The sequence below is a fragment of the Protopterus annectens genome, chromosome 14.part0 (assembly GCF_019279795.1).
Source record: "Protopterus annectens isolate FY-2018-M chromosome 14.part0, PAN1.0, whole genome shotgun sequence".
NCBI lineage: Eukaryota > Metazoa > Chordata > Ceratodontiformes > Protopteridae > Protopterus > Protopterus annectens.
Genome location: NC_056748.1, coordinates 781,499,220 through 781,524,996, shown reverse-complemented (window position 1 = coordinate 781,524,996; position 25,777 = coordinate 781,499,220). Strand labels below are relative to the sequence as shown.

The 25,777-nt window shown below is 37.4% G+C and overlaps 1 protein-coding gene across 3 annotated transcripts in view; it reads right to left on the bottom strand.

The window, feature by feature from the left end:
• NFKB2 (nuclear factor kappa B subunit 2) overlaps positions 1-25,777 on the bottom strand; it is a 396,915-nt gene that overhangs the window by 132,015 nt on the left and 239,123 nt on the right. For all 3 annotated transcript variants that reach the window (XM_044056528.1, XM_044056530.1, XM_044056529.1), the window contains 2 exons: positions 16,066-16,170; positions 13,285-13,370 (listed from right to left, as the gene is read on the bottom strand). In XM_044056528.1, the coding sequence (XP_043912463.1) occupies positions 13,285-13,370; positions 16,066-16,170 (191 nt within the window). The remainder of the gene's footprint in view (positions 1-13,284; positions 13,371-16,065; positions 16,171-25,777) is intronic.

The following is a 25,777-nucleotide window of genomic DNA, read 5'->3' as shown; positions in this document are numbered from 1 at the left end:
AAGGTTGTATAACTTCCAATATAAAAAATGTAAACATATGCTTATTATCAGTACTATTTATGTGTTTATATAAAGAATTAGTTAAAACTTTTCTTTTAATTTCTGAAATATGGTTACTGATGCGTTTCTTAAACATTCAACTGTTTTTTCCAATATAAAATGCATCACACTGTGTGCACCACGCCATATAAATCAGTTTATAGCTACAACAATTACCATATGCCTGAATGTGAAATCCACTACGTCTTATAGGATCAACAAAACTTGTGTCAGTGTAAATAAATTTACAAAAAACACATCTATTACATTTAAAAGTACCTTTTCTAGTTATCCTTTTGGTTACTTGGATGGACTATTTCTTGTAACATAACTTGTTTTTTAATGTTGTACATCTTCTATAACTAAATGTCTTAGATGTATATCATATAATTCAGGGACAAAGAATAAAAGAGACCAATGTTTTTCAATAATATTTTTTATGTTACTAGTTGTTTGTTGTTTATCTTTCCGGCTTTTTCCCGGTAAGGGGTCGCCACAGTGGAACTCCAGTCCGCTAATGATTGGCAGTAGATTTTTACGAAACCCTAAGGTGCCAGCTCGACGCCCAACCTTCAACGAAGGCATGTCCATTTACGCACGCATGTCTTTCGAATGCTACCCAACCGTGGGGAGGACATGCAGACTCCACACAGAAAGCACTCCCAAGCCACGCCGAGAATCGAACGGGAGAACATAATCATATTAGATAAATGTTTTTAAGCTATTGTAATATGTTTCCATGTTTGTAGTGTTTTAAATAATATTTCTTTAAATGTTTAATCGACTAATTAATTGCACAGGGAAATTGCATGAATACTGAAGGACAGATGGTGTTATTGCCTGATGAAGCAGTATTCTCTGAGAAAGTACTTTGTATTTGCTTTGTTGGTTCATTAAATCGTATATCTTTATTTGAACTTGTGCTTGGTACTGATACATTTCTTTTACTACTCTTTGGTAAACATGACTTCTTTTATACTGATGTTAACATCATCTTTTAAAAGCACATTACTAGACGTTCCATCCATCAAATCAGACTTGTACTTGTAAAACAGAGTTAAACAGAATTTATCATTGTGTAGTAAAAGCTACACAGGTCACCTAAACCACCTAAATTAAACGAAAACAAAGAAGGAATTTTAGATGGTCCAAATAATCAGTTTTTACACCTCATTTATACTTTATGTGGAATATCTTTATATTTATATTTTTGCAGCTGGATTAGGTGCTTTATTAAATATGAACATAGACTGCATTATGCTGTCTTACAATGAGTATATGACACTTGGTCTAATACTCAAAATATCATATCCTAAAATATCAATGAGAACTGCTTGAAACTCCAATAATTGAGAAATGCATAAAAATAAACATATTTTTGTTGGGGGGGGCAAGCTCCCATGTACCCCATACCCTTTCCTAATTAAATATATATATATATATATATATATATATATATATATATATATATATATATATATATATATATATATATATACTAACTCCAAGATTGCACTACAGTGGGGAAAGGGCAAACTCCCCACTCCCTATTGTATCACAGTCTTCTAAAAATAAAAAAGCCAGCAGAGTTCAATCAGGTGATTTATAATTAGCTGTTAACAGCTTTTTTCGTTGCCATATGTTTATACCTCGATCATCTGAATGACCCCCTAAGAACAGACTTAACGTAGGATTCACAGACATAATGCACAATGTATAAGGACTAGTATGCAGAAAATAATGTAAAGAAAAAACCCAACTCAAGAGTCAGACTGTGAAACATGGAAGCAGAACAGATACATTATCACATACCAGACAACAGGTAATTGCTAAATCAAATATGAAGGATCTACACAGCAAGTGCTAAAACAGATCATAAAAAGACATACAGAATACTAAGGCTTTCTACAGAAATTCTGTTATTGTGCAGTTAAAGAGGCACAGTAGCTGTGTGGCGGTCACTGTTCAGCCTTAGAAGAAAAGGCTGCAGTCCCCCAACCACTACTACCATATAAGCATAAATGTAAAACATTACTATAGTGGCTATTTGTCATATCGCCCCTATAAAACTGTTGCTGCTTTAGTAGTACAGCAGTTTCCCAAGATTCCCACAGACAGTGCTGATCGATACTGACAGCAATAGAAGATACTAAGTGCCCACAGTGTGGCACACTATTATATACTATTGCCCACAATGTGGCATAGCACTGTATGCTATTGTCCACAATGTGGTATAGCATCATATACTATTGGGACATTAGTCACAACATATAAAGTCCTAAAGAACTCTTAATGAACAGTACTATAGAGAAACGAATAAATAGTACACCACAGTTTATTAACATTATGGCATGCTGCAGCTACTGATGCTGGTATATACTACAGATGACCCCTATATGAAACACCATGCAGCCAGCACCTACATCACTGTACTGTACACATGCAGTATACTACCACAGGGGCTTTCTTAACGTTCACCTGCAGCACAGAGCTATAACTCATCCACAGCTCATGCAGTACTGATATAGCCAAACCCATCAGTAAAGTATCTTGCAGGTTTGGTTGGCACCCCTTGGGGTACAGTTGCATAGTTCGCAAGTCATGCCCAGACAGCACTTCTGGGCATCAACCTCCAAGCTTTCTGCACCTTTTAGTGGCAGCTAATGAGCAGGATGACAATGCTTCACACACACACACCTCCCCCCCACAGATATCATCTGCACCCTGCAGAGTACAGGTATAGAGCTCATGTAGCTCTGGACCTTGCAAAATAATAACATCCTTTTTGGATACCAGCTGCAGTAAGCAGAAGTGTGGGTGCATAACCTGTAGTACTGTGTGTCCCAAAAATGACAGTCGCTTCAGTGGATGCCACGTGCTTTTTATAGAAGTGGGCATGCACAATTTATATTGTGCACCTCTGCACCATGCAACTCATCCCTTCCCAGATGCTGCCTGCAAAGCAATAGGTGGGGATAATGCAGTTAACACCCCCTTCTCAGAAAATATCCCTACAACTTCTAGGTTACAGAGTGCTGGTTTGCTGGGCCCTAGCCCCATCACAGTTTTTACTCCCCCATGGTGCCATTTTACCATTTTATTGCAATCTATGCCCCTATGAAATTGACAGCATATTGACTAGCTTAGTATACCATTCATTTGTCAGCACTGTAAACCGAGCCCTTCCTGACAGATACATGATTAAATTCCTAAAATGTGTCTAATGATGTGAATGACACATCCTCTATATACCCTTGCTATTATGCACAACAGCCATTTCAAAATCCTGGTTTACGCAAGGTAATCAGCACTTGTGATGGCCTACATGAAATACCCCTTACGATTAAGTACATTACCTGAAAAAATGTTGTCACATTAGATTACCTGTGATCCAAAGTTCAGCTTTGTATATAAATGCACTTTTACCTTTTTGTCTTAATGAATTCTGAAACATGGTTGTTAATTGTGTATGCCTTGTCTATTTTTGTAACAAAAGGTATCACAACACATTTATAAGTAATGATGTCTATTATTAGGAGACTATCTTACTTAACTCTGTTGGGTAAGAAGGGCCGAATCTGAACAAAGAATGACTGCAGACCAATGTTATAGTCATTGGCACATTTTGTTACCCAAATATGATCTTTTATGCCAAGAAAAATATAACAAATAACACTCTTAGGACTCTCCACCTCAGGTACCCAATAAAGGATTCTTCTGAGATTTTTCTTGGCAACAATTTCTGTTATTTTCTTCTACAGAACACAGTAAACATGTAGTTTACTGTTCTGTTGTTAGTAAATTAGTTTTGTCAGCTACTTAGAATGCAATGGGTCTATATCAGTTCGGTGAACAGTCACTTTATTAACAGCATTTCATCGGAATTGTCATCGTCTGCACTACCCCCACCCCATTAATTATATATACCAACTTTGAGATCACACTACAGTGGCAAAAGGGCAAATTTCCCGATCCTCACTGTACGGTGATCTCAGTATAAGAAGTTTGATGAATGGCACGTTTGAGTAACTGCAATAAAATGCTGTTTGATCAACTGACTTTTTGCTGAACTGAGGGACCTGAATGTAATACGGTCTGAACGCCCTTTGCTTGGTCCAGATACAGTGTGAACTGTTAAACTATGCTCTAAAAATACACCTAATTCAGTCACAATCTCTTTTTAATAAAACTATGCTCTTCTTGAACCTGTAAAACGTTCTCATTCCCACTCTCAATTTGACTAAACTTGCACTTAACGCTTTCTAGAACTTTGCACTCATCACATTAGGTTTGCTGACCTGAAGTTTTCTAGTCTGACTTATGTCTGCTCTTAAGAACAAGGGCTAATAACACCCATTTCCAAATATGAGGGATACTCCCAAAATGAAAACAATTAGGAGGTTTTCATTTCAGTCTATGACTTTGTTTAGAAACATACCAGGAATATCATTCTGTCCCATACAATGTATGGCAGACTTTAGATACATCCATAGTAATGTTTTCTCTTACAGTTATTAAACCCCCATCTTAAGTTTTAGATATGTCGTCTCTGCAGGTCTTGAACTATGACTTGGAATTAGAGATGTAAAATGTGTCCTTGATGTTGTGACTGTTTGGACATTTACCATAGTAGATTAATGCTATGGGAAGCTAAAGAGTTTTATTTTGTACTCTTGGGTTGCATACTGTCTCTCTTCACCTACTGTAAGCTCTGAACCCGTCACTTAGCCAGACCCTACTCCACAGTCACCTCTCAAAAGAGACAGCTGTGCCTAGAGATTTACCCAGTTAAAAACAGAAACAACATATCTATCCAAATGCTATAGTTATGAGATCTAAAGTTATTAACATTGCTACATAATAGCACAACAATTTACTTGAAAAAATTAGTTCCTTAATGTTTACTACTGTCCCTTAAATTCTACTATTACCACCTTTTTAAGTTTTGATGGGTCTCCCTATAAATGTATGGTGAATACTACTTGTCAATTATTTCTTAATAGTGTAGCTGTTGGGTTGTGTTCATTTCAATAACACTGCACATCAGCAAGTCAAACAGCACATGAGAAATACTCAGTCTGGGGATGTAAACTTCTTCAACATCAACAGAATGGTTTGTAGGGACATATATAACTAACAGAAGATATCAGTCCTGTGGGCCAGACTCCCCATCCACACAAAGCAAAGTTCATCCCTGTCTATATTCAAGTGTAACTTGCTTCTATGACTAGGAAACAGAAAATCTACCCAATGATTGTCCCCTGTGCTACTAATGGACTGAGGCAGCTCCTAAATTCGTTATCCCATTCATGCATTCTTTCAAATTATCCATTGTATGATCCCAATTATTTTTATTATGGGTAATATATAATTATCAGCCATAGGATGGGTAAAGCCAGTCTCCAACCAAATGGGATATGTTAATTTGAGCAAAAATGGAAACTTGCTAGGTTTGAAGGGGCCATAGGGGCAGCTTGCCTAGTATTTACTTATGAACCTATATAATGCCTGACAGATTTGAAGTGCAATTAATGTCTTTTTACAAAATGAATTTTTGAGGTCAGACTTAATCTCCTCAAGTGGTATGTCATCACAGAGAACTGGAATGCAGTTCTAAGCAAGAGAAGGGAATTAGCTGAAAAGTGGAAGAAACTGGAGGCCTCTTTTGACAACCCAGTTTTTATGAACAAGTGAATGTTATTACCTATCTTCCTGTAGCAGGAGATGTTTCCACTTCCCATTAATTACAGAAAAGGCAGTGTCTGCTTTTAATACATAAAATGTTATAGGAATGAAGACTCAATCCCATTGCAAGGGATACTATTTGCTGGGCATGGAGGTACAGGTTGGTACCAGGAGCCTGGTACACCAGTTTCCTTTTTTCACTCCTAAGTTTTCTTTTAGTGTAATGTCCTACATAACTTGAGCTTCCGTCTTACTCATGGTGTTTTATAAGTGTTTGAGTTAAAAGTGTGAGGACTACATCAACAGTCCTTGGTACAATGAAAGGAAAATGGTGAATAAGATGTTTAAATATTAAGTCTGAGTTTGGAATACCTCAGATAATTCCCCTTACTCCAAGGTACAGCAATCCTGGAATAAGTATATATATGTAACATGCCAGGGATGCTTTAATTAAATTACAATTAGTTGTATGATCCACTGATGTACTGGAATTGTACTCTGTGTTTGACACTTGTAGAACTCAAAATGATAGGGCTTCCACTACCAAAATGGAGCCTACCTCACAATGATAATAATGATGATAAATGAATTATGTCTTAACTGGGTAAGCCAGCTTGACAGAGTCACTCCTTAGGCATGACCTGGGAACAGGGTGTGGTTAAATGATTTGCTCAAAGTCAAAGAGTAGATAAATGAAAGATATGGGAAGCAAACCCAGGACTGCTTGGTCTATAACTAACAGCATACAAACGCGGGACTGCTGCTTGGTCTAGATCTAGCAGCATACAAACTCGGGATTGCTGCTTGGTCTAGATCTAGCAGCATACAAATTCAGGATTACTGCTTGGTCTATATCTATCAGCATACAAACCCAGGACTGCTGCTTGGTCTATATCTAGCAGTATGCAAACCCAGGACTGCTGTTTGGTCTATATCTAGCAGCATACAAACCCAGGACTGCTGCTTGGTCTACATCTACCAGTATATAAACCCAGGACAGCTGCTTGGTCTATATCTAGCAGCACATACATCTTAACATGTCTGTGCCAAACTGCATAGTAGTTATATATCCTTTGGCTGTAAAGGTGGGTTTGGGATGACATAAGGTAGGTTTGGGATGACATAAGGTATATCAAAGTGGCTTAAAAAGAATAATCCTAAAAAGAATCTGCATAGCACACTTGCTCTGCCTGCATCAGCACAGCTCGGATCCCCCCCCCCAGCAACTACAACACTGGCAAATAGAACCACTGCTATGCTACAGTTATTGCATGCCAAGAGTAATACCTCTTAATAAGGATACCCACCAGACAAGTCTGCATAGGTAACTAGATGTTTGCAGTTTCTTGTTATTAGCAGATTTGATCCTTAACAGTTGTGTTTTAAATGTTATCACTGGTTGTTTACATTTCTTTTCATAGCATATTTGTTACTTTTACTAGTTATTTTTAAACATTGCTTTGGCTGGCGTGCACACCTGCAAGGGCTCCCCACCCCCACCCCAGGCAACTATAACCTGGTCTCTTGCCACTAAGTAGCACAGCTAACAATATACGTGCTGTATCGTGTCTCAACTAAATCCGCCTCCCCATTAGAATTCCTGTAAAATAAGGCTAGTAACATTTACTTGGTGTATTTTGTCCCCAGATAGATTTTCCTTCCTTTGTTTTACTTACACACCAAGGCCATAAGAGTACTGTGTCTGCAACTATCTGCTTACACTCATACCTTTCTGCCTTTACCTCTTCCTTCCTTTCACTTACCTTATAGATCCAAATTTTCTACTTCTCATACTAATTGTTTTGCTTTGCACTCTTCTGTGAGGGGGGCCAGCCCGCTCCATTCGCTCTCGCTATGCTCAGGCTCACTCCGCTCCCCTACTCTACCCCCATTCCCACCCATCCCTGCATCACCTAGACTTATACCAATGCTAACCATGCCATAACTTCCCCAATCAAGAATCAGCCTCCATCCACCAGTCACACCTCAGTTAACCAATCACACTATTTGTAACACTCATGCCTCTCTTCACACAACTTAATTGCAACAGTCCTTAATCATGCTACTCCCACCAGACTACACCAATACCCCTCTTTCCCTATATCTTTATCACACCATCCAGGTAACCTACATTTTAAAAAGAATACACACCATGCTCTTTCTCCTGCTCACAGTCTATATCCTACTGCTATCTGCACACTATCTAACATTCTACAGTCACCTACAGATACGACATGACCATAGCCCCACACTATATTATGCTAATAACGTCCACTCCTCACTCTCTTTGCCATCTCCTCTCAACTCTACAATCACACACCTATTACATACTTCCACTTCAAACATGTAATACCACTAAACACTTCAGCAAACACCTTCACATACTGTACACAAACATGCATGTGTGTTATCACAGATTCTCTGTAGTGGTGAAATACACCCCAATCCTGGGCCACATACTGCACAACATACCATCATGGCTACCATTCCACCCCTTCCTCACATTAAAACTACAGACCTTCCCATTCTTAACATGAACCTTAGAAGCCTAGTTAACAAGTTCACAGACTTTCATGCAGTCATTGCACAATACTCACCAGACATTCTTATAGCAACAGAAACGTGGCTAAAACCCCAGACATACTCCCACAAGGCTATAGCGTACACAAGTTAGACAGGATCAGGAAGACGTTTGGCAGGGTTGCAATCTTCTACAAAGATAACCTAAGCATAGACTACCTACCCATCAAAAACCCTTTTGATAACAACTTTGAAGTTCTAGTAACACTGCTGAGAATCAACCCAAAGAAAAATATTACCATAATAGCCACTTATATACCTCCCAATAATACTCCCACTGCCATTGAGGAACTCATAGCCTGGACAGCCTCAACCTACACCCATGAAACCAGGCAACTTCAACATAGACTGGAACACTTGCATTGGTGATAACCCCTCTAGCTTCATAAATCTACATGGTTTCTCCCAAACAATCCAGTTTCCCACTCTAACAGATAAACATAACAAAAGGAAATCTATCTTGGATTGGTCACTTATCAACAGTACCACCCACAACTATCTCTCCGGATGCCTTCCAAATAATTTAAGTGACCACAGACCTACCTACTTAATCCATTATCAGCTCAACTCACCCAGAACCATAGTTTACAATGTCATACGAAATACCAAAAACTTCTCCAACGAAGCATTCGTAGACATGCTCAATAAATGCAACTGGACACCACTCCATCATCTCCAACTTGACCAGGCTGTAACATATTTCAATGAGACATTTCTAGCTACTCTAAATAAAACTCACCAACTCATACATTTAGTGCTAAAAATAGCAGATTGCCCTGCATATCAAAAGAAACCATTAAACTTCAAAAACTAAGGGGCAAAACCAGGTATAAATACCAAAAAACAAAAGACAATACAACTCTGCTGGCATACCAGCAGCTCCACAATCAAACAAAAAAACAACTCAAACTAGACAAAAAAAAACATATTATACAACTATGCAAAACAAATATGAAAACAGTCCCAAAAAGTTTGTCAAGCAATTAACTCACTCCTCCACCCACGTAAAGCTACAACCCCAAGCGTGAATACTGCCTCACAAATCAACACCTACTTTATAAACACCATCCTCTCCTTAGTTACAGGGAACAATTCCACCTAATATGGAAACTAACAACAACTTTTTTTATCACAAATCTGTCCCACCCAACACCATAAGAACAATGCTGAAAACACTGAAATCTTCTTCCTTAGCAGCTGACCAACTCCCCAATGAGTACCTCAAAATGTCAGCTGATGCCATAGCTCCGCCTATCTTCATTTTGGTAAATAGGTTTATAGCGCAACAATATGTTCCAAAATTATGGAAAATTTCCTATATTACCCCTCTGCATAAAGGAGAAACATCAACAGAATTATACAATTACAGACCCATAGCCATCCTTTCCCCCTGTATCAAAATTCTGGAAAAATGTATCCACACGCAATTAGTACAATACCTGTTATCTCACAACCTTATCTCTCCCTCCCAACATGGTTTCAGACCAAAACATAGCATCACCACAGCCCTAATTAATTTCTCTAACACCATCAACCAACTGAGAAATTCAAACCAGCAAGTAGCATCAAATCTTCTTAGACATATCAAAAGCATTCAACACCGGTCTCCCATCACAAATTCCTTAGTACTCTTGCCTCACTAAACCTATCAAAGACTTCCCCCTCCTGGTTCCTAAGCTATCTTTCTGACAGACAAGCAGTACGATGGAAATCCGAACTCTCACCATTTCTGCCTGTCTCAGCTGGAGTCCCCCAAGGGTCCATACTAGGACCCTTCTTTTCACCATCTTCTCTAATGATCTAGCCTCATCCACAGCACATGCTAAAGTAGTTTAGTATGCGGACGATTCAACTTTAATCTGCTCAGCAGATAACTTTACCAGACCTCCAAATAGTAGACCAACAAGCTTTTAATGATATAGAAACATATCTAAGTAAATCATAATTAATCCTCAACCCCAAAAAGACACAGTTAATGCTATTTACAAGTAGCAAACACTCACCGACCACCCCCTTCTTTCACTATTCTCTCAGCAAACAACACAGTCATCCAACCAGTTGAGCATACAAAACTCCTTGGAGTGACAATTGACAACAAACTCAGATTTGACCAACACATAGCCACCTCAATTACGAAAGGTCACATCAAACTTGGCTCACTTTACAGAAGCAAGTCATTCCTCACTTTCAACAACAGACTAGCTATATCCAGAACCTTCCTCCTCTCTAGACTCCTATAAGGTTTCCCCCTCTTTACCAACTTAAAAAAAAATCAGACTTAACCAAATTGGAAACTTGCTACAACAAAATAGCCCGTTTCGCAGCCAACCTTCCCCACCAAACCCACCATTGCATTGCTCTGCATAAATTAAATTGGTTCAAGCTACCTAACTTTCTTCATCTTTACCAATTTAAATTCACGCACAATATCATCTTCCATCCTGAAAGTTGCCCATCACTCGAGGAACTTGTTGTTCCCTACTGATGCCCATGAAGCCTAAGATCTGCAGACAGAAACTTTCTCACAATTAACAAAACTAACAATACTCATAGTGAAGCCCTATTTTCACATCAAATACCCAAATTATGGAAGTCTCTACCCCACACCCTCCAAAACACACCTGAATCTACCAGTTTTAAACAACTACTATTTGGACATCTATCCAAGAACTGACATTGCTCCTGCGCCAGACCTGACTAACAAGATATCTATAACGCTCTCAACACACTGTCCACACATTCTGTCCCTCTTCTCAGTGTTTATTACTACTCAGAAATAAATATATATAAAGGAAATCTCATTTGGTCATAACTATTGTTTAATATGTACACACTACTAACTTTATTTTTTCTCACAGTGATCTTCACTGAAATTATTGTGTTTTTCTTTTTAAACTTGTATCTACTAGAAAACTATATTAAATACTACCTTGTATAGACTAGAAGATATGTACTCTGCATCTTACTGTATGTATACTATTGTACTATCTAATTATTGTATATTGCTTATATTTCTTTGGAGCTTTTCTCCCCGGGCATCTGCTGAAAATGGGCTTCTGGCCCAAGTGGACTTTCCCGGTAAACAAACGTAAATAAATAAATAAAAGTGGCTTAAAAAGAAACCCCAAAGGTCAAGCACAGTCATTCTTTTCTGTCATTATAGTCTACAGTTTGACAGTCTGAAGGTGAGTGTCAGGTTCACATGCAATATGATATTAGACCAGTGCTGGTTAAGAGGTCCTGGACAGACCTGAGCAGTTAGCATCTGAGAGCTGTTGAGAAGCATATCCTGGTAAAAAGGATGCTATTATACATCTGTGATTTTTATTTGCTTATTTTTAATCAGTGTTATGTTGTGGTCATTTACTTGTGGAAGGAAATATTAAATTTAAATGTAAGGCAGAAAGATTATAAATATTCCCAAATTGCAGTGAGCTGAGATGATCATGGACCAGTTCTGCTAGAATGTTCTGGTTTTAAGGAGCTGCGGCAAAGGTGATCAAAGATGGAGGAATGAGCCATTTCCTTATTCCAACTGCAGAAACCTTACGATATGAGACGTATAGTGACAGACGGCAGAAAGTCAGCATAGACACACTGAACATTATTATCACTGTGATTATTTTATAAATTAAAAGGTAGTTTCACTGCAAATTTGTATTATATAACCTGCCAACAGATACACCAGAGTTGTTGGGGAAAGTTAAAAGTAAGCTACAAAATATGTATCTGACTGAAACAAGAAGTGGTTTAGCAAGAGAAAAATTATGAAGACAATGACCACGGTCTTTGCTATCAGCAGTAGTTAGAAGTATTAACTGTACTACACATTGTTACGGCAATGACCACATATGGAAAGTCTAGTGCAGCGTCACTGACAGATGACACAGAAAATAGTCAGTTTCCCCTGTACACAACAGATCAAATCACTTCCACATCATTACAATGGCATATCGTACAAACAAAGCAGCACCTGTAAGACTAAGCAGGCTTGTACTCAGCATTTACTGCAACTGCTGCATATGCAGAACCCGAAGAGACTGAAACAAACAGCCCAGTATCTGGAAACTGAAATCAGATGAAGAAATTCACAGATGATGTAAGGCAGTCCTGCTCTTTGCCTAACTAAAGGAGAACATGATGTGGTCCTTCCCAAAGGAAATTTAACAACTAGGGAATACAGGAGAAACAAATTCTGAAGAAAGCAGGAGATGATGACTGAGATGTGACAAGATAGAATTACAGTTGTAAATGAGAAAAATGTCATTAATACTAAGAATGAAACAAACTTGTTTACACTATTGTGCTTAGAAAACTATTTACAAAATGTCCAGCTGTGGAATAGAAACAAGGAATAAGTCATAAAACAACAACAGGAACAATGAATAGGCCGCTGTTGCAATCTTCTGTAATTCAGACAGAAAGAATTAGGCAACACGTGGGTCACAGCCCAGTCAGACAGCTGGGAAAGAGGACGGTCATAATGTGCATACTTGTGTTTTTTTCTTGTGTGTGTGTGTGTGTGTGTGTGTGTGTGTGTGTGTGTGTGTGTGTGTGTGTGTGTGTATGTGTGTATGTATGTGTGCATTTGTATAATGAGGTTAATAAAACTTTCAAATTAAAATATAATCCTCTGTTAGGAGAAGGATAAGTGTTTGATAAGAGCAGTAGCGTCTCATAATTCACTTTATATGACACTGCAGATTCACAGGCATCCCATGATCAAGGACTTGTACAGAAATACACACTATGACACATTAAGGTGCATGCTTTTTACATGTACCATCATTTTTTCAATTACAAAAAGAGCATTATTCCTCGGGAAAGAACACTCTGATCCCCTCACAAGCTGAAGATTACCTACATTGGGACCAACAGTAAATTAAGGTAAGTTTAACAGAAATACATAAAATGTGTTACATTTCAGTACATTCTTGTTATTGTATGAACTTATTAGACACTCAAGCTTCACCAGCATACCTGCTTGTGAACATCTGTTGGTGAAAAGTCTCCAAATGCTTGCCACCCATCTTCATCATCTTCATAAAATCGCACTTCAATGTCATCTAAGCAAATCAGAGGAGAAAACTGTCACTCATCAGTACAGGTGTGGCAGCATCACCTGAACTTTCCACACTTGGAAGCATGCATCTCTAGTAACCAGGCTGCCTAGCATGAACACCCATGACTTTTAGTATTTTAGAACCTGTAATAACCATGCAACACTTAATGTTTATACAAAATGTTTTACACTGCAAAGAGAAAAAGCTAAGTTTATAGGGATCACAATTCGAGGAAGAAGGGTGGAATTTCTGTCCACGTTTTCTTTCTGCATTCTACATAACTGAAGAGTTTATTTTACCTAAAGGCAGATTAACACCCTTGCCATTTTCAAAATAAAACAACATAACTGGATAGGCAGATTCCAGTTTTCAATGCACGACCAACACTCAGTTGACGTATTTGGCTTTATTCAAAAAACGTATTCCAAGTATAAACAGCAGCAGACCGGTTTTGGCATAAACCTTCATCAGTGAAAAAAAAAACAAACAGCAAATCTTAATATAAGCCAGCACATTTAAATATAAATAAAGTTGTTCACATCCCTCCAAAAATCCATAGCTATACCAATCAAATTGTTATAAATAAATTTGGCGCTAAGTTCCTGTGGTTTTATGGTCTCTGTTATATTTCTGGTCTTAATCAAATTGTTTCATTCAAACCATGCAGAAATAAAGCCTCTAATCTAACAATCCAACTATGGTCCTTCTTATTTAAAACATCGCGCCATCACAATTTATTAAAACCAGAGAAAGATATCCTATCTATAGCAGTGAATCTAAAACTGGCTGTAATATGTTTTATAACATGTTTATATAATGCATTAGATGTCCTATTATTTTTTTATACCACTGATATGCTCAAAAACCCATGTTTTGAATTATCAGGACGTTTTGCCTACATAAAAGGCAGAACATCCACAAGTAACTAAATAAATAACCCACTCTGATGAGCATGTATTCAAGGAAGAAATATCAGAAACCTGTGAAGTATTGGCAGATGAATAACTTCTACTTTTCCCGCTGGGTCTACACTTTACACCACTGAACAATGGATGTTTTTTAATTAAAAGCAAAGGGAAAAATGCATTGGTTGAAACACCATTTTTCCCGAGTTGTGAAACTGGTATGCTTCTGATGCATTGCATTGCATAAAGGAGGTGTTCCACATTCTGACTGTTTGCCACACTCTGCTGTGGCCTATATTCCACATTTGCTTATTAACCTGTTGACAGGCATGGTTGGTACCCTTCAGTACTAAAGATGCACTCAGATCTCTCAGAAACAAGTACTGTTATGACTCTGTCATAGTTCATGTTGGTGTGAATGACCTGAGACATACCTCACTGGACTATATGAAGAGAGACATGGTCGATCTCTCGGAGTATGTGTCCCAGGCAAGTATGTCCCTAGCCTTTAGCAGCATACTACCCTCATCTAGAATGATGCCACAACATAAACAAAAAATGCAGACAAAAACTTAGCACCAGATAAAGTCCAGACCAGGCTCCAAAAATATAATGCAAGAAATTCAAACAAAATCACTGTACCAGATAAAGTCCAGACCAGGCTCCAAAAATATAATGCAAGAAATCCAAACAAAACCAATGTACCACATAAAGTCCAGACCAGGCTCCAAAAATATAATGCAAGAAATCCAAACAAAACCACTGCACCAGGTAAAGTCCAGACCAGACTCCAAAAATATAATGCAAGAAATCCAAGCAGGCAAAGAATACGCACTGCATAAAACCAAACTAATTATTTAGTAAAACACATGTAAGCGCTTTGGCGTAATACTCCTATGCTTCATCAGACATGTCTTATGCCATATGCTCTTGTGCATGGAGGGTTGTACAAGTAACACTTCCCCAACAACAAAGTTCAGTTCAGGCTTCGATTATATGACAAGATTAAGTATTTACATTCATTTACAACAGCATTTGCTGCATAACAAATCATGCCATAACAAAGATACTCTTTTGCTTAACTGCAGGTATAAACAAACTGATAAGCACACTGTTTCCTAATTAAACAAGACAATTTTATTTTCTTGAACCTTACAAAATCTATACATACTGGCAATCAATTTCCTTCAGGAAAATAAATACATAAACAGACTAAAAATAAAGTACGTATATTGGCCTTTTGTTCTAATTGCTCATTTTATCTCAAATAAATTGTGCTGCTTTGCACTTGAAACAAAACCAAAATAAGCTGAAATAAAATTATGTCACACTGAAGTTGTAATAATGTTGTAAAAGTGTCTTTTCTTAATAGCTGATGTATTCCACTGCACAGTACACATATTTCATGCTATTGGAAGTGTTCTAGAGCACCATACAAAAATAATGCACCGCACTTTCATGTACACTGCAGTTAAATGGGTAAATGCAAAGCTCATTAATTGGGGTCAGTTCAGTATTACAAAGTATGAAAAGAATGATCCCAGCTGTTCAGGTGCAGCATCTTATCACATCTGCTATCCCAATAAAATGGCCCAGCTATGATTACTGCCTTTAAACAGGTGATTTCACCAAAAATGCCCACTTCATATTCCTGACAATGCACCCCAGCACTAGCCTCCTTCTTACGTGATGGGCTCTTGCGGTGCAGCAGTCATGAGGTGATTAACTGCTATACTGTAATGTCTCATTATATTTTAATGCTTTAGCAAAACAGTAGTAAAAGCTTTGCTCACCCTTCTGCACTTTATCACACAGTAGGTAGACTTCATCCCCTCCACGTGCTGAGCCTGAGGTCCGATCAATTCGTGAGATTTTCAGGTTGCAGGCAGCTGGTGATTCTGTTACGTAAAAAAGGCATATATAGAAACATGTTAGCTTCTTGATGCAGAATTTATTAAAGCAACAGTGCAAACGTCAAAGTCTAATGCATTTTGGCAGTAATGTAAATAAAACAGCCATGTGACAAAACTCTTTAGAAGACTTTTAAAATAAATAGTACATGCAAGTGGCGTTCGAAAGACATGCTTAGAATGAGCGTGCCTTCGTTGAAGGTTGGACGTTGAGCTACCACCTCGGCGCCAGTAAAAAATCTACTGCCAATCATTAGTAGACCGGAGTTCCGCTGTGACGACCCCTAACCGGGAAAAGCCAAAAGAAAAACAACAACATTCTGAACTACAGAATGGATAATAAAACAGAAAAAGAAACCCTTTGGAAAAGAGAGAATTGTTCAGTATGGAATTTGCAGTACGGAATGTTTTGTAATTGCATTTGCCAGTCCTGTATTTGTGTTTAAAAACCAGGATCAGTATATAACAACAAAGCTTCACTACAGGAAAAAAGAACTTACAGAAGAAAAATACATCAATCATATCAACTGCTGCTTTCATTAGTAGGTGTTCTACAAATATGGTGGGCTCTCACCAAATCTACACCCTCAGTTTGATTATTCAGAGAATTGTAGAGGCATTAGACAGCTAACCTGGTAGCCAAGAAAGGATAAACATCAGGCTAATTTAAGTAAAGGCCAGAAGTAGTACAAATGCTTTTGAGTAGTCTGTATAAAGAAGGAGGTGTAATAAATGTATTACAAGAGACTGACAGACTTGCAGACATAAATTCCCTTTTAAGCCCCTGTTTAACATTTCAACAGTGTAGCCATAACACTTTTTACTGTGTCTCTGAACAAATTCCATAGTTATCAGTACGCTGAATTCCTCCCAGATAAGACCCTACTCTACCTGATGTAGCCCAGTGACCTATCAGTACAGTAACACTCACATTAATGTAAAAAAAAAAGTGATAGAATATGATCTGCCATGATGGTATAAAATGAAACTATATATGTAAAACAATGAATGCACAGTGTTTTCTCCACTGAATCTACAATTACTCCACTCGTGGCATCATGCAATATTGTGGATGAATGCAAACATTCATCATTTGCACTGAAAGCAGTCTGAGGAATGTTCTCTTTTCTAATTATCAGACAGCATTCAGTATCTTAGTTTGATATCAAACTTGACTGCCTCTCTGAATCAATGCAATTAACCAAAATGCCACACCATAAAGAAGCCTTCATACACTAATTATCAATGTATGTGGTCCTCTTACCTCATTCTGATCATTCCGTCGTACATTGCTAATGTGTGTTCAAACAAAAGGTGGTAAATACCCTACAGATAGCATATGTAGAACCTAGACATTACACATGGAATTACCCAGTCTGCAACAGTGAGCTAGGCTTTCAGAGATCCAACTCTCAGAAAACATTAAAAAAAACCTATAGCCGAAGGAGGTCAGTATGCAGAAACATACAATAGTAATGTGAAAACAACTATGAAAGTCTTGTTACACTTTTTAATTAATGTTTTACTTAACATTTTACAGGGTCAGACATAAAAAATAATACACATACCACTATGACATATAAGAAGGTACAACAAAAAGTTGTAACTTGAAAAAAAACTGATGGAGAAAGGGATAGCCATGCTGTTGTTAAAGGCTGGAGAGATTTTGCAAAATGTCTCCAATGTTGAACTGAGTTCAAGTAATCTGTAGGTGTACCCGTTTGCATTAAAATACAAACTGGTCCAATCTTTTTAAACAGAAAGCTAGTTCAGTTTCAAATGAGCAGTAATGCCGATGCCATTAAATTTCAAAGACATATAACATAAATTCCAATTTAATACATACTGGTGTAATGGTCAATGCAGGCCAGTGTCTTTTCAATGGAATAGAGTTTTGGCTACACATATCCTGACATGCTAGAATCAAGCCCTGAAATACTGGTAAAATAGCGTCCTTTGTTTTTCTGCTGACATTCTTCATTGCTGCAGCCAGGAATGGTAACAGCAGTTTATAATGACAGCAAGAATGAATGAGGTACTGCAGTAGTAAACCAACCTAAGTATTTAGTGAAAATGAAGTAACAGTTCCATACCTGCTTGTGGTCAGGTTTTTATGTGGTTCTTATTCCCAGAAAGCATATAATGAAAGTATTCAAAGACGCAGCTTAACATACAGATATTGAAAACAGGTGCAAGGGTTCTTGAAAATAAGATACATTCAGCCAAAAATCTGAGCACCTAATCGGCACACAATTTGCATAAAATTAGCACATAATCCCTCCCACATTTAGGGCTGCAGGGTACCATTTAGAAACATAAGTTTAAAAAAAAAATCACGTGAAAAATGACAAGAATATAAGCATATTATGAAGGACAGTCCATAATATGTAGAGTATCATGGGATGCTTTAAAATCTACTTCACAAAGTCATTTATTTTTGCTTTTGAAAAAAGGGAACTTTAATATGTAGGTTCTCTTTCTTTAAATTATTGGTGCTACCAGTATTTTGGTCATGTGTTTTTTTTTTCATGTGTACTATATACAGCTTCAAACCTGCATGTGACAGGGGAATTTTGAAAATTGTGCAAAGGGGTAAATCAATCTTGAAAATAGGAAAGTACATCTAAAATAGGCAAAGTTCGGACCTATGGATTTATAAAACATGCATTTATGTTCTTTCTACAAATGCGGTGCATCTCCAAGAATTAAAACTCAGAAGTCAGGGAACTGGCAATGACATGAAAAGCTTTCCTGTACAGTGGATATCAGAGTTGAATACAAAAGTTATGCACTTATCATAACATTTGATCTGGATGGCAAGGTGTGTCCACATAAACAAAGAACTAGAGCCACAGGCCTTTAGAGAGTTCATCATCTCTAACTTTCCCAGGCTACTAGCCCATCCACTTTTACCTTTTATGCTCTGAAAAGTAGCGCCTTCTCCAGACTGCCATTAAGCCATGTTAGTGCAGATTAGAAACAACATCTGCAATCGCCAAGAATCCCCTAGACAACATGTGCAAGGAGACATTAGGAAGTAGAGTGGTAACATGTCAAGAATGGATCTGCTCTTCCAGATCTAACGTTATGGTAAGCACATAACATTTGTATCTGGTATGAGGAGGTACATATTTCTAAACAACAGGACAGATTTTCAAGCTTATCTGCCTGGCTGGTCATCTTACAGATAGTAAAAGTGGCACTGAATGAAGAACTAGGTCTAGAGATCACACCCAGCTTGTAGTGTTTATGAAAATAGTCAGTGAGGTCTATGTACATGCCACGCAAATATCATCTAAGGATATATTAAAAAATGCTTAGGATGTAGCCACTGCCCTTGTTTAACTCATTACATCAGAGTGATGTCTCCAGGTGCATCTGCAGTTACCTCCTACTGCTCCTCTAGGCGTCAAATATTACTTGTTCATACTTGCATTAATAATTCCAAAACCATGCTTCATACAAGGTATCAGAATATTTTATCTTGAAGCATACATGATGGCAAACACAATTATATTGATATTTGACCTCTGTCAATGAGTATTTGTTAGAATTGTAAGGTGATAACTTCATTTTTAAAGGCTCAGGCCACACCCACAAGGAGTTAAAGGTACTCAATCAAAAGAGTTGTACCGGAGGGACTTGTAGATACAGAAGGCAAAGTTTTATTTTATTTCCATAACAGAATTTAATGCAATCAGTCAACAATTCAGGCAAAGTGGAAAGGTAAAGTTTCCATGATGGATGCACACTGAACAACAGTTTAATTTTAGCTCTCCCAAAGTGAAAAAAGAAACTGATAGATAAAGCTCAGTAATTCTGCCTGTTTTAGTAAAATTCAGCTGCTAGCTAGTAAGTACACAGTCTGGATGCTAGCTAGCAAAGAAGAAACTTAAAGAGTCTTATAGAAAATCAAATGGAGAAAAGATGAAGAGAAAACACTGACTGTAAGAATCCTGCAGTATTCAGCAATAAGCAGTTCAAGCTCCAGCTTTGGTACAAAAGATGGCTTCCAGTAATTTAGAGGAAAAATGAGTCATATGTGCTCAGAGCTGATCAAAATAAATGAAACACTGAAGGAGTATATCACGTCAAATAACAAAAGTCTGGAAGAAAAGGAAGAAGCTTTAAACAGCTATTCAGATGAACTGATAAAACTGCAAAAATCAGAGGTCAAAATGAAGAAAGGGCTGGCTGAGTATGACTGCTGACGAAGAGCAGTTTCAAGAAATTCTAGAGTTAGACAGAGCACACAGAGAAAACCTGAGATTTTCTACTGTATTTTTTATTTTATTTATTTGACATTTGTTTACTGGGATACTCTAAATGGGTCAAAAAGAACCCGTTTTCAGTGGAGGCCCAAGGAGAAAAACTCCAATTACAGACCATAATGTACAAACATATAACAGTGAATAAAGTAACATACAGAAAAATGGTTACAGGTTCAAGCAGAGAAAACAGACAACTCAGCATTTTAACAACACAGGAGGAATCCAACATACATACAATATAATACATATTTTCCACACAGCCTTAGTATATGAGTACAGTACATTCCTTCACATTATCAATAATTAATAGCTGAAGTTTCTGAGTTCATTTTTATGTAATATTATGGAGCTAGCTAACCACATTATTATAAAAAAGAGAAAGCATAGGGGAAGAAAGAGGGAAGAGTATAAGACGTGGGAATAGCAGAAATCTCGAGTAGTGTTAGTGCAAAAGAGGAGGAGGAGGTGAGAAAGTTAGCTAGGAGAAGATCAGAATTCGGGGTAGGGGGAGCAGAGGTGAGGTTAGCCAGCAGCAGGGCATGAGCACAGCTATGAGTTATTTAGATGTTGTTTTATAGAAGTTTTGAAGGCTACTAGATAAGGAATTGTTCTGGTAAATAGAGGGAGTGAATTCCAAACTTTACCAACAGAGTATGAGTACAGGTTTTGTCCTAGTATTTTAGAGGGCTTGGAGATAGTAAGTAGGTTTTTTTTTTCTTCAGACCTTAGGGCTCTGTTGGGGTTGTAAGGTTTGACTATGTTACTCAGGACTGGGCAAGCTAGGTGTTTATAGATTATGTTGTGTAGGGTTAGCATCTAGACATAATGGAGGTGGTCAGGGAGTTCTAGCCAGTTTAGCATTTGCAATGGCCTACAATGATGTGTGTAGGTTTTTGAGTTGGTGGCAAACTTGGCCACTTTGTTGCAATACTCTTCCATTTTGGATCTAATAGAGGTCTGTAAGTTAGAAAGAATAGTGGCACCATATAGTAGGGAGTGAAGAAAGAAAGTTTTAGTAAGAGTGGCCTTAGCTGATGTATTCAGGATGTGTTTGTTTCTATAGATGATGCCTAGTTTCTGGTGAGTTTTATTAATATTTTGTTGGACATGGAGATCGAACTTTAGTTGATTGTTAATGATGACTCCTAGCAGTTTAGTGTGGTGGACTATTTTAATAATGGTATTGTCTGCAGAGTATATTTTAAATTGATTTATGTCCATTGGGTGATTTTTCGGCTGGAAGAGAAGTAATTTGTTTTTCTCTTAGGGTTAAGGAATAGTTAATTGTTAGTGAGCCAGGATTCAAAAGCAGAAATTATTTGTTGTGTGATGGAGTGCAGTTGGGGAAGTGTAGGGAGGTGCAGATAATAGTGGAGTCATCTGCATTTTGTAAGAGTGTTCTAGTGGATGTGGCAGTGCATAGGTTTTTTGTAAATATATTAAAGAGCGGGGGACCAAGAATAGAACCTTGTGGGACACCAGTGGGGTTATGTAGAAAGGGAGAGATTTCATTTAATAATTTTTACGGCTTGTTTTCAGTCGTACAGGTAGCTGTAGAACCACTGTAGGGAGGGAGGGATAAAACCTAATTTACAGAGCCTGTCCAGGAGTATGGAGTGAGAGACTGTGTCAAATGCCTTTGATAGGTTGAGAAATACAGCAAATACAGAGCTACCTGTGTCTGTAACCTTATTTACTGAGTCAATGAGGAATAGGAGGGCTGTGGATGTGCTGTGTTCCGGACAGAAACCATGTTGAGCATGTATAAGTTGTATTGCAACAAGTACTTCACTAGTTGTTGGTGAATACATTTTGCCATTATTTTGGAGATGGGAGAAACTGGAAGGAACAGATCATGTTAATTTTATGAAAGCACAAATAAGTAACTTAAAAACAGAGAATAATGCTCACTACACTCTGTTAGCCTGATAATAAACAAGACAAGTCAGTCACAAAAGGTAACCAAATGTTTAAGGATCCTGAAGATGCCAACTACAGGTACTGTGTATAAAGATTTGTTATATTCATGGCAACAGTTTAGACTAGATACTGAGCATGAAGCATAACATCATTGAGGAGAAAACTACAGAAGCAACAGCAGAGCCATACCATATATACCTAGACCAAAATGAAATGAAAGACAATACCAATATTGGTCTGGCAGAGGATGGAGACACACACCATGGTTGATGTGTTAATGTTAATGATGCCAATACAAGGATAGATATATGTGATAGAGAAGAGAAAGACGATAATTAATATAATTAAATGAATAAAAATGCCAATCAATGGAGAGGGGTGGGGGCAAGCTGCCCATGAGAGCAGGAAGGGCAAAGAGAAGAGACCAGCAGGACCAGTGTACAGGCTCCTCTACTAAAAAAAAAAAGGGACCAAGAATCAATAGTGTGGAATATATCAAGTAAGCTTTTAACGAAAAGAAGAAAATGTCTTGGGAGAACATTTAGAAAACTAAGTACTTACACTCCATGCAACCACCCACTTGAGGATTATATGAAAATGATGCAAATAACAGAAAAAAGAGATGGTTTGGCAATCTGAAACCAGTACAAAGGAAAGCTGTTGAATGAGGGTAAGATTAATCAAGAATTATTCACATACCTTGTAGTGGAACATCCAATACCCATTATACAGGGGAAGGGACCAAAGATTCACAAAAAAAATGGGATCCACCTATGAGCCAATTGGGGGAAGGGAGGAAGGGATCACCGAGATCATTTCCATCTATTTAGAGTCCTTACCCATAGTGGACAAGTAGGACACACACATACAATCATGAGGGACTCATAGCATAAAGTAGGATTCTTACTAGAGATGGCACATTCTCCGAGAAAAGGAAAGAAGTCATCGGAATTGATGGAATTGGTATATCTTCAGAGGATGGCGTAGCTATGGGCACTTTCTTGGCCAAATAGCTAGCGGTTATGGCTTACTGGTAAAGTTTTTCTTTTTTCTGATGGAGAATTTGTCAGAATTTTTTTCTACACACTTTTTTTGTAGATGACCTCTTCCTTATTTTATGTTGAACAACTACCAAATGGTATACTTAACACTGGAGTTTTTCAGCATGCATCCTAAGCATGTCTTTGGTAACATTGTAGTCAAAGTCAGCAAGGGGTATCTAGGCTGGTTTTCTGAAGAATAGTAGCATCACCAAAACTTAGCAGTGGAGTTATCAGAATATATACATTTTACACAGATGTATGTAAATTAGTATTGAAAGCATAATCTTGGGACATCACAGATCCAGTTATTTCTGAGATATTGAGCCAGAACCAAAATTTACATATAAAAATAAATTTGAATTTACACAGAATGTTATGTGGTCGAATAATTTTGACATAAATACAACTAGTAATCATAAAATGACTAAAATGCCAAAAAAATGCAATTATTGCAATTCATTAAAAAAACTGAAATTCAATCAATCATCCTATTACAGGACAATTTCATTTTCAGTTTCCGGACAGAAAGTTTAAAGACCGAATTAGGGAACATTTTATATAAAATCAAGTCATGTTCTCTTCAAATGCTCTGTCTAGGCATAATTAATACACATCTACCCAACACATTTTTTTTTCAAGTAAAATGGATCATCAGGCTTAGGGCTGATTTGTTACCCAGGCCTCAATGACAGGTCTCCATCAAACCTATACTTAAAGCTAGAAAACTTTGAAGACTTTTCACCCTTTTGCCACCCTTATAAACTTTGGCTTGGTTTTACTTTATAATATTAATATTTTATTTTCTCACATTTTTCCATTTCTGTCTCCATTGTTGTCTCTGTATTTTACTCTGCAGGCTTATAGGGGGGGGGCCAATTGTTATGAAAGATGCTGATATGTCTTGTATTCCTCTTTCATCCAGCACACATATTTCACCTGATTTTGCACACACAGTCTTTTATATTTTATGTTTATAATATCAGCATACATCTTTATTAAACATGTATTTATACATACAAGTATTTCAAAATGGGATTATATCGCTATTATTAGATAGTATGTAATTGTGAAACACCTCATTTGCTGCATACTGTCTATGAGATGGTTACATAGATATTTAAATTATTTTAAAACATTTTTGATTACTACATACAGCAGAACATTTTATTGTACATTGTTTACAAAATGTCTTGCATATATTTTAAATATTTTAAATAATTTAAAACATTTTATAAGATTTTACATTTAGTAGGATGTGGCATCAGAGTTGTTTGAAAGTGATGTCAGTTTAAATATTTTATGTATAACAGGATGTGACATCAGAGTTGACTTCAGTATGTCCAAACAGGATGTGACATCAGTAGTTGACTCTAGCATTTTGCTATAAAAGGGATGCTAGTATGATTGTTTGTTAGTGGCCTGTGTTCTAATTATTTTAATAAACGTGGTTTCTACTGGGCGCTTTGGATTTATTTTTTACTCTAGCTGCGTTTTTTTCTAAGCTATTGCCCAGTGGATGATTTGACTCTTTTCTATTGGATTAAGAGTTGACTGACTTGAATTGAACACAACAAATAAGTAACTTGACTGGTATTCCACAGCAGGATCTGGCAATTGAAAGGTTGCTTTGTGTATATGCTCCAATCCTAGCCATAAGAAACCAACCAAGACCTGTATTACAAAAGATGCAATCATAACAGCAGAAAGAATTGATCCTGCAAAACCTGTAGCACAACTTAGTAATTATTGTTAAACTGTGTGTTCACACCACCTGACAATGTACTTCTCACATATTACTTGTAATTACTCTTTTGAAGCTTTTGTCCTCAGTCTCCGCTAAAAATGGGCATCTGCCCAGTCGGACTAATCCAGTCAACAAATGTCAAATAAATAAATAATAAATAAAAGGTAGAATGTTTGTGGAAAATTATTATTCACTGTTTACCAGGCAGAAGAGAAGCAAATTTATTCCAGCAATTAGGGAATGCCAAGAGGCAGGTGTGAGATTCAAGCTGCTGTGTCCAGCTGTTTCCAGAATACTTTTTTTTCCCTGGAGGATGAGAGTCAATTATAATGCAGAACAGGGTAAGGAGGTAATACAAAAGTTTGTCCAAGAAAAAGTGAGCCATCAAACAGAAAGGGACTATGCTTCTCATACTTCTGCTAATAAAGGTCCTAGAGTGACGTTTGCCAGTGAAACAGTTTCCAGTGTTCCAAAGGAAAATGCTTGAGAGACAGAAAAAAAGCACATGAGTTGACTAAAAGAATTGGCAGTACCTTGGACTTGAACCATAGTTTTGGTGTTGGGAGACGGAGATGAACAGGAAGAAGAACAGGAGCACTGAAATTAGTAGATAAATG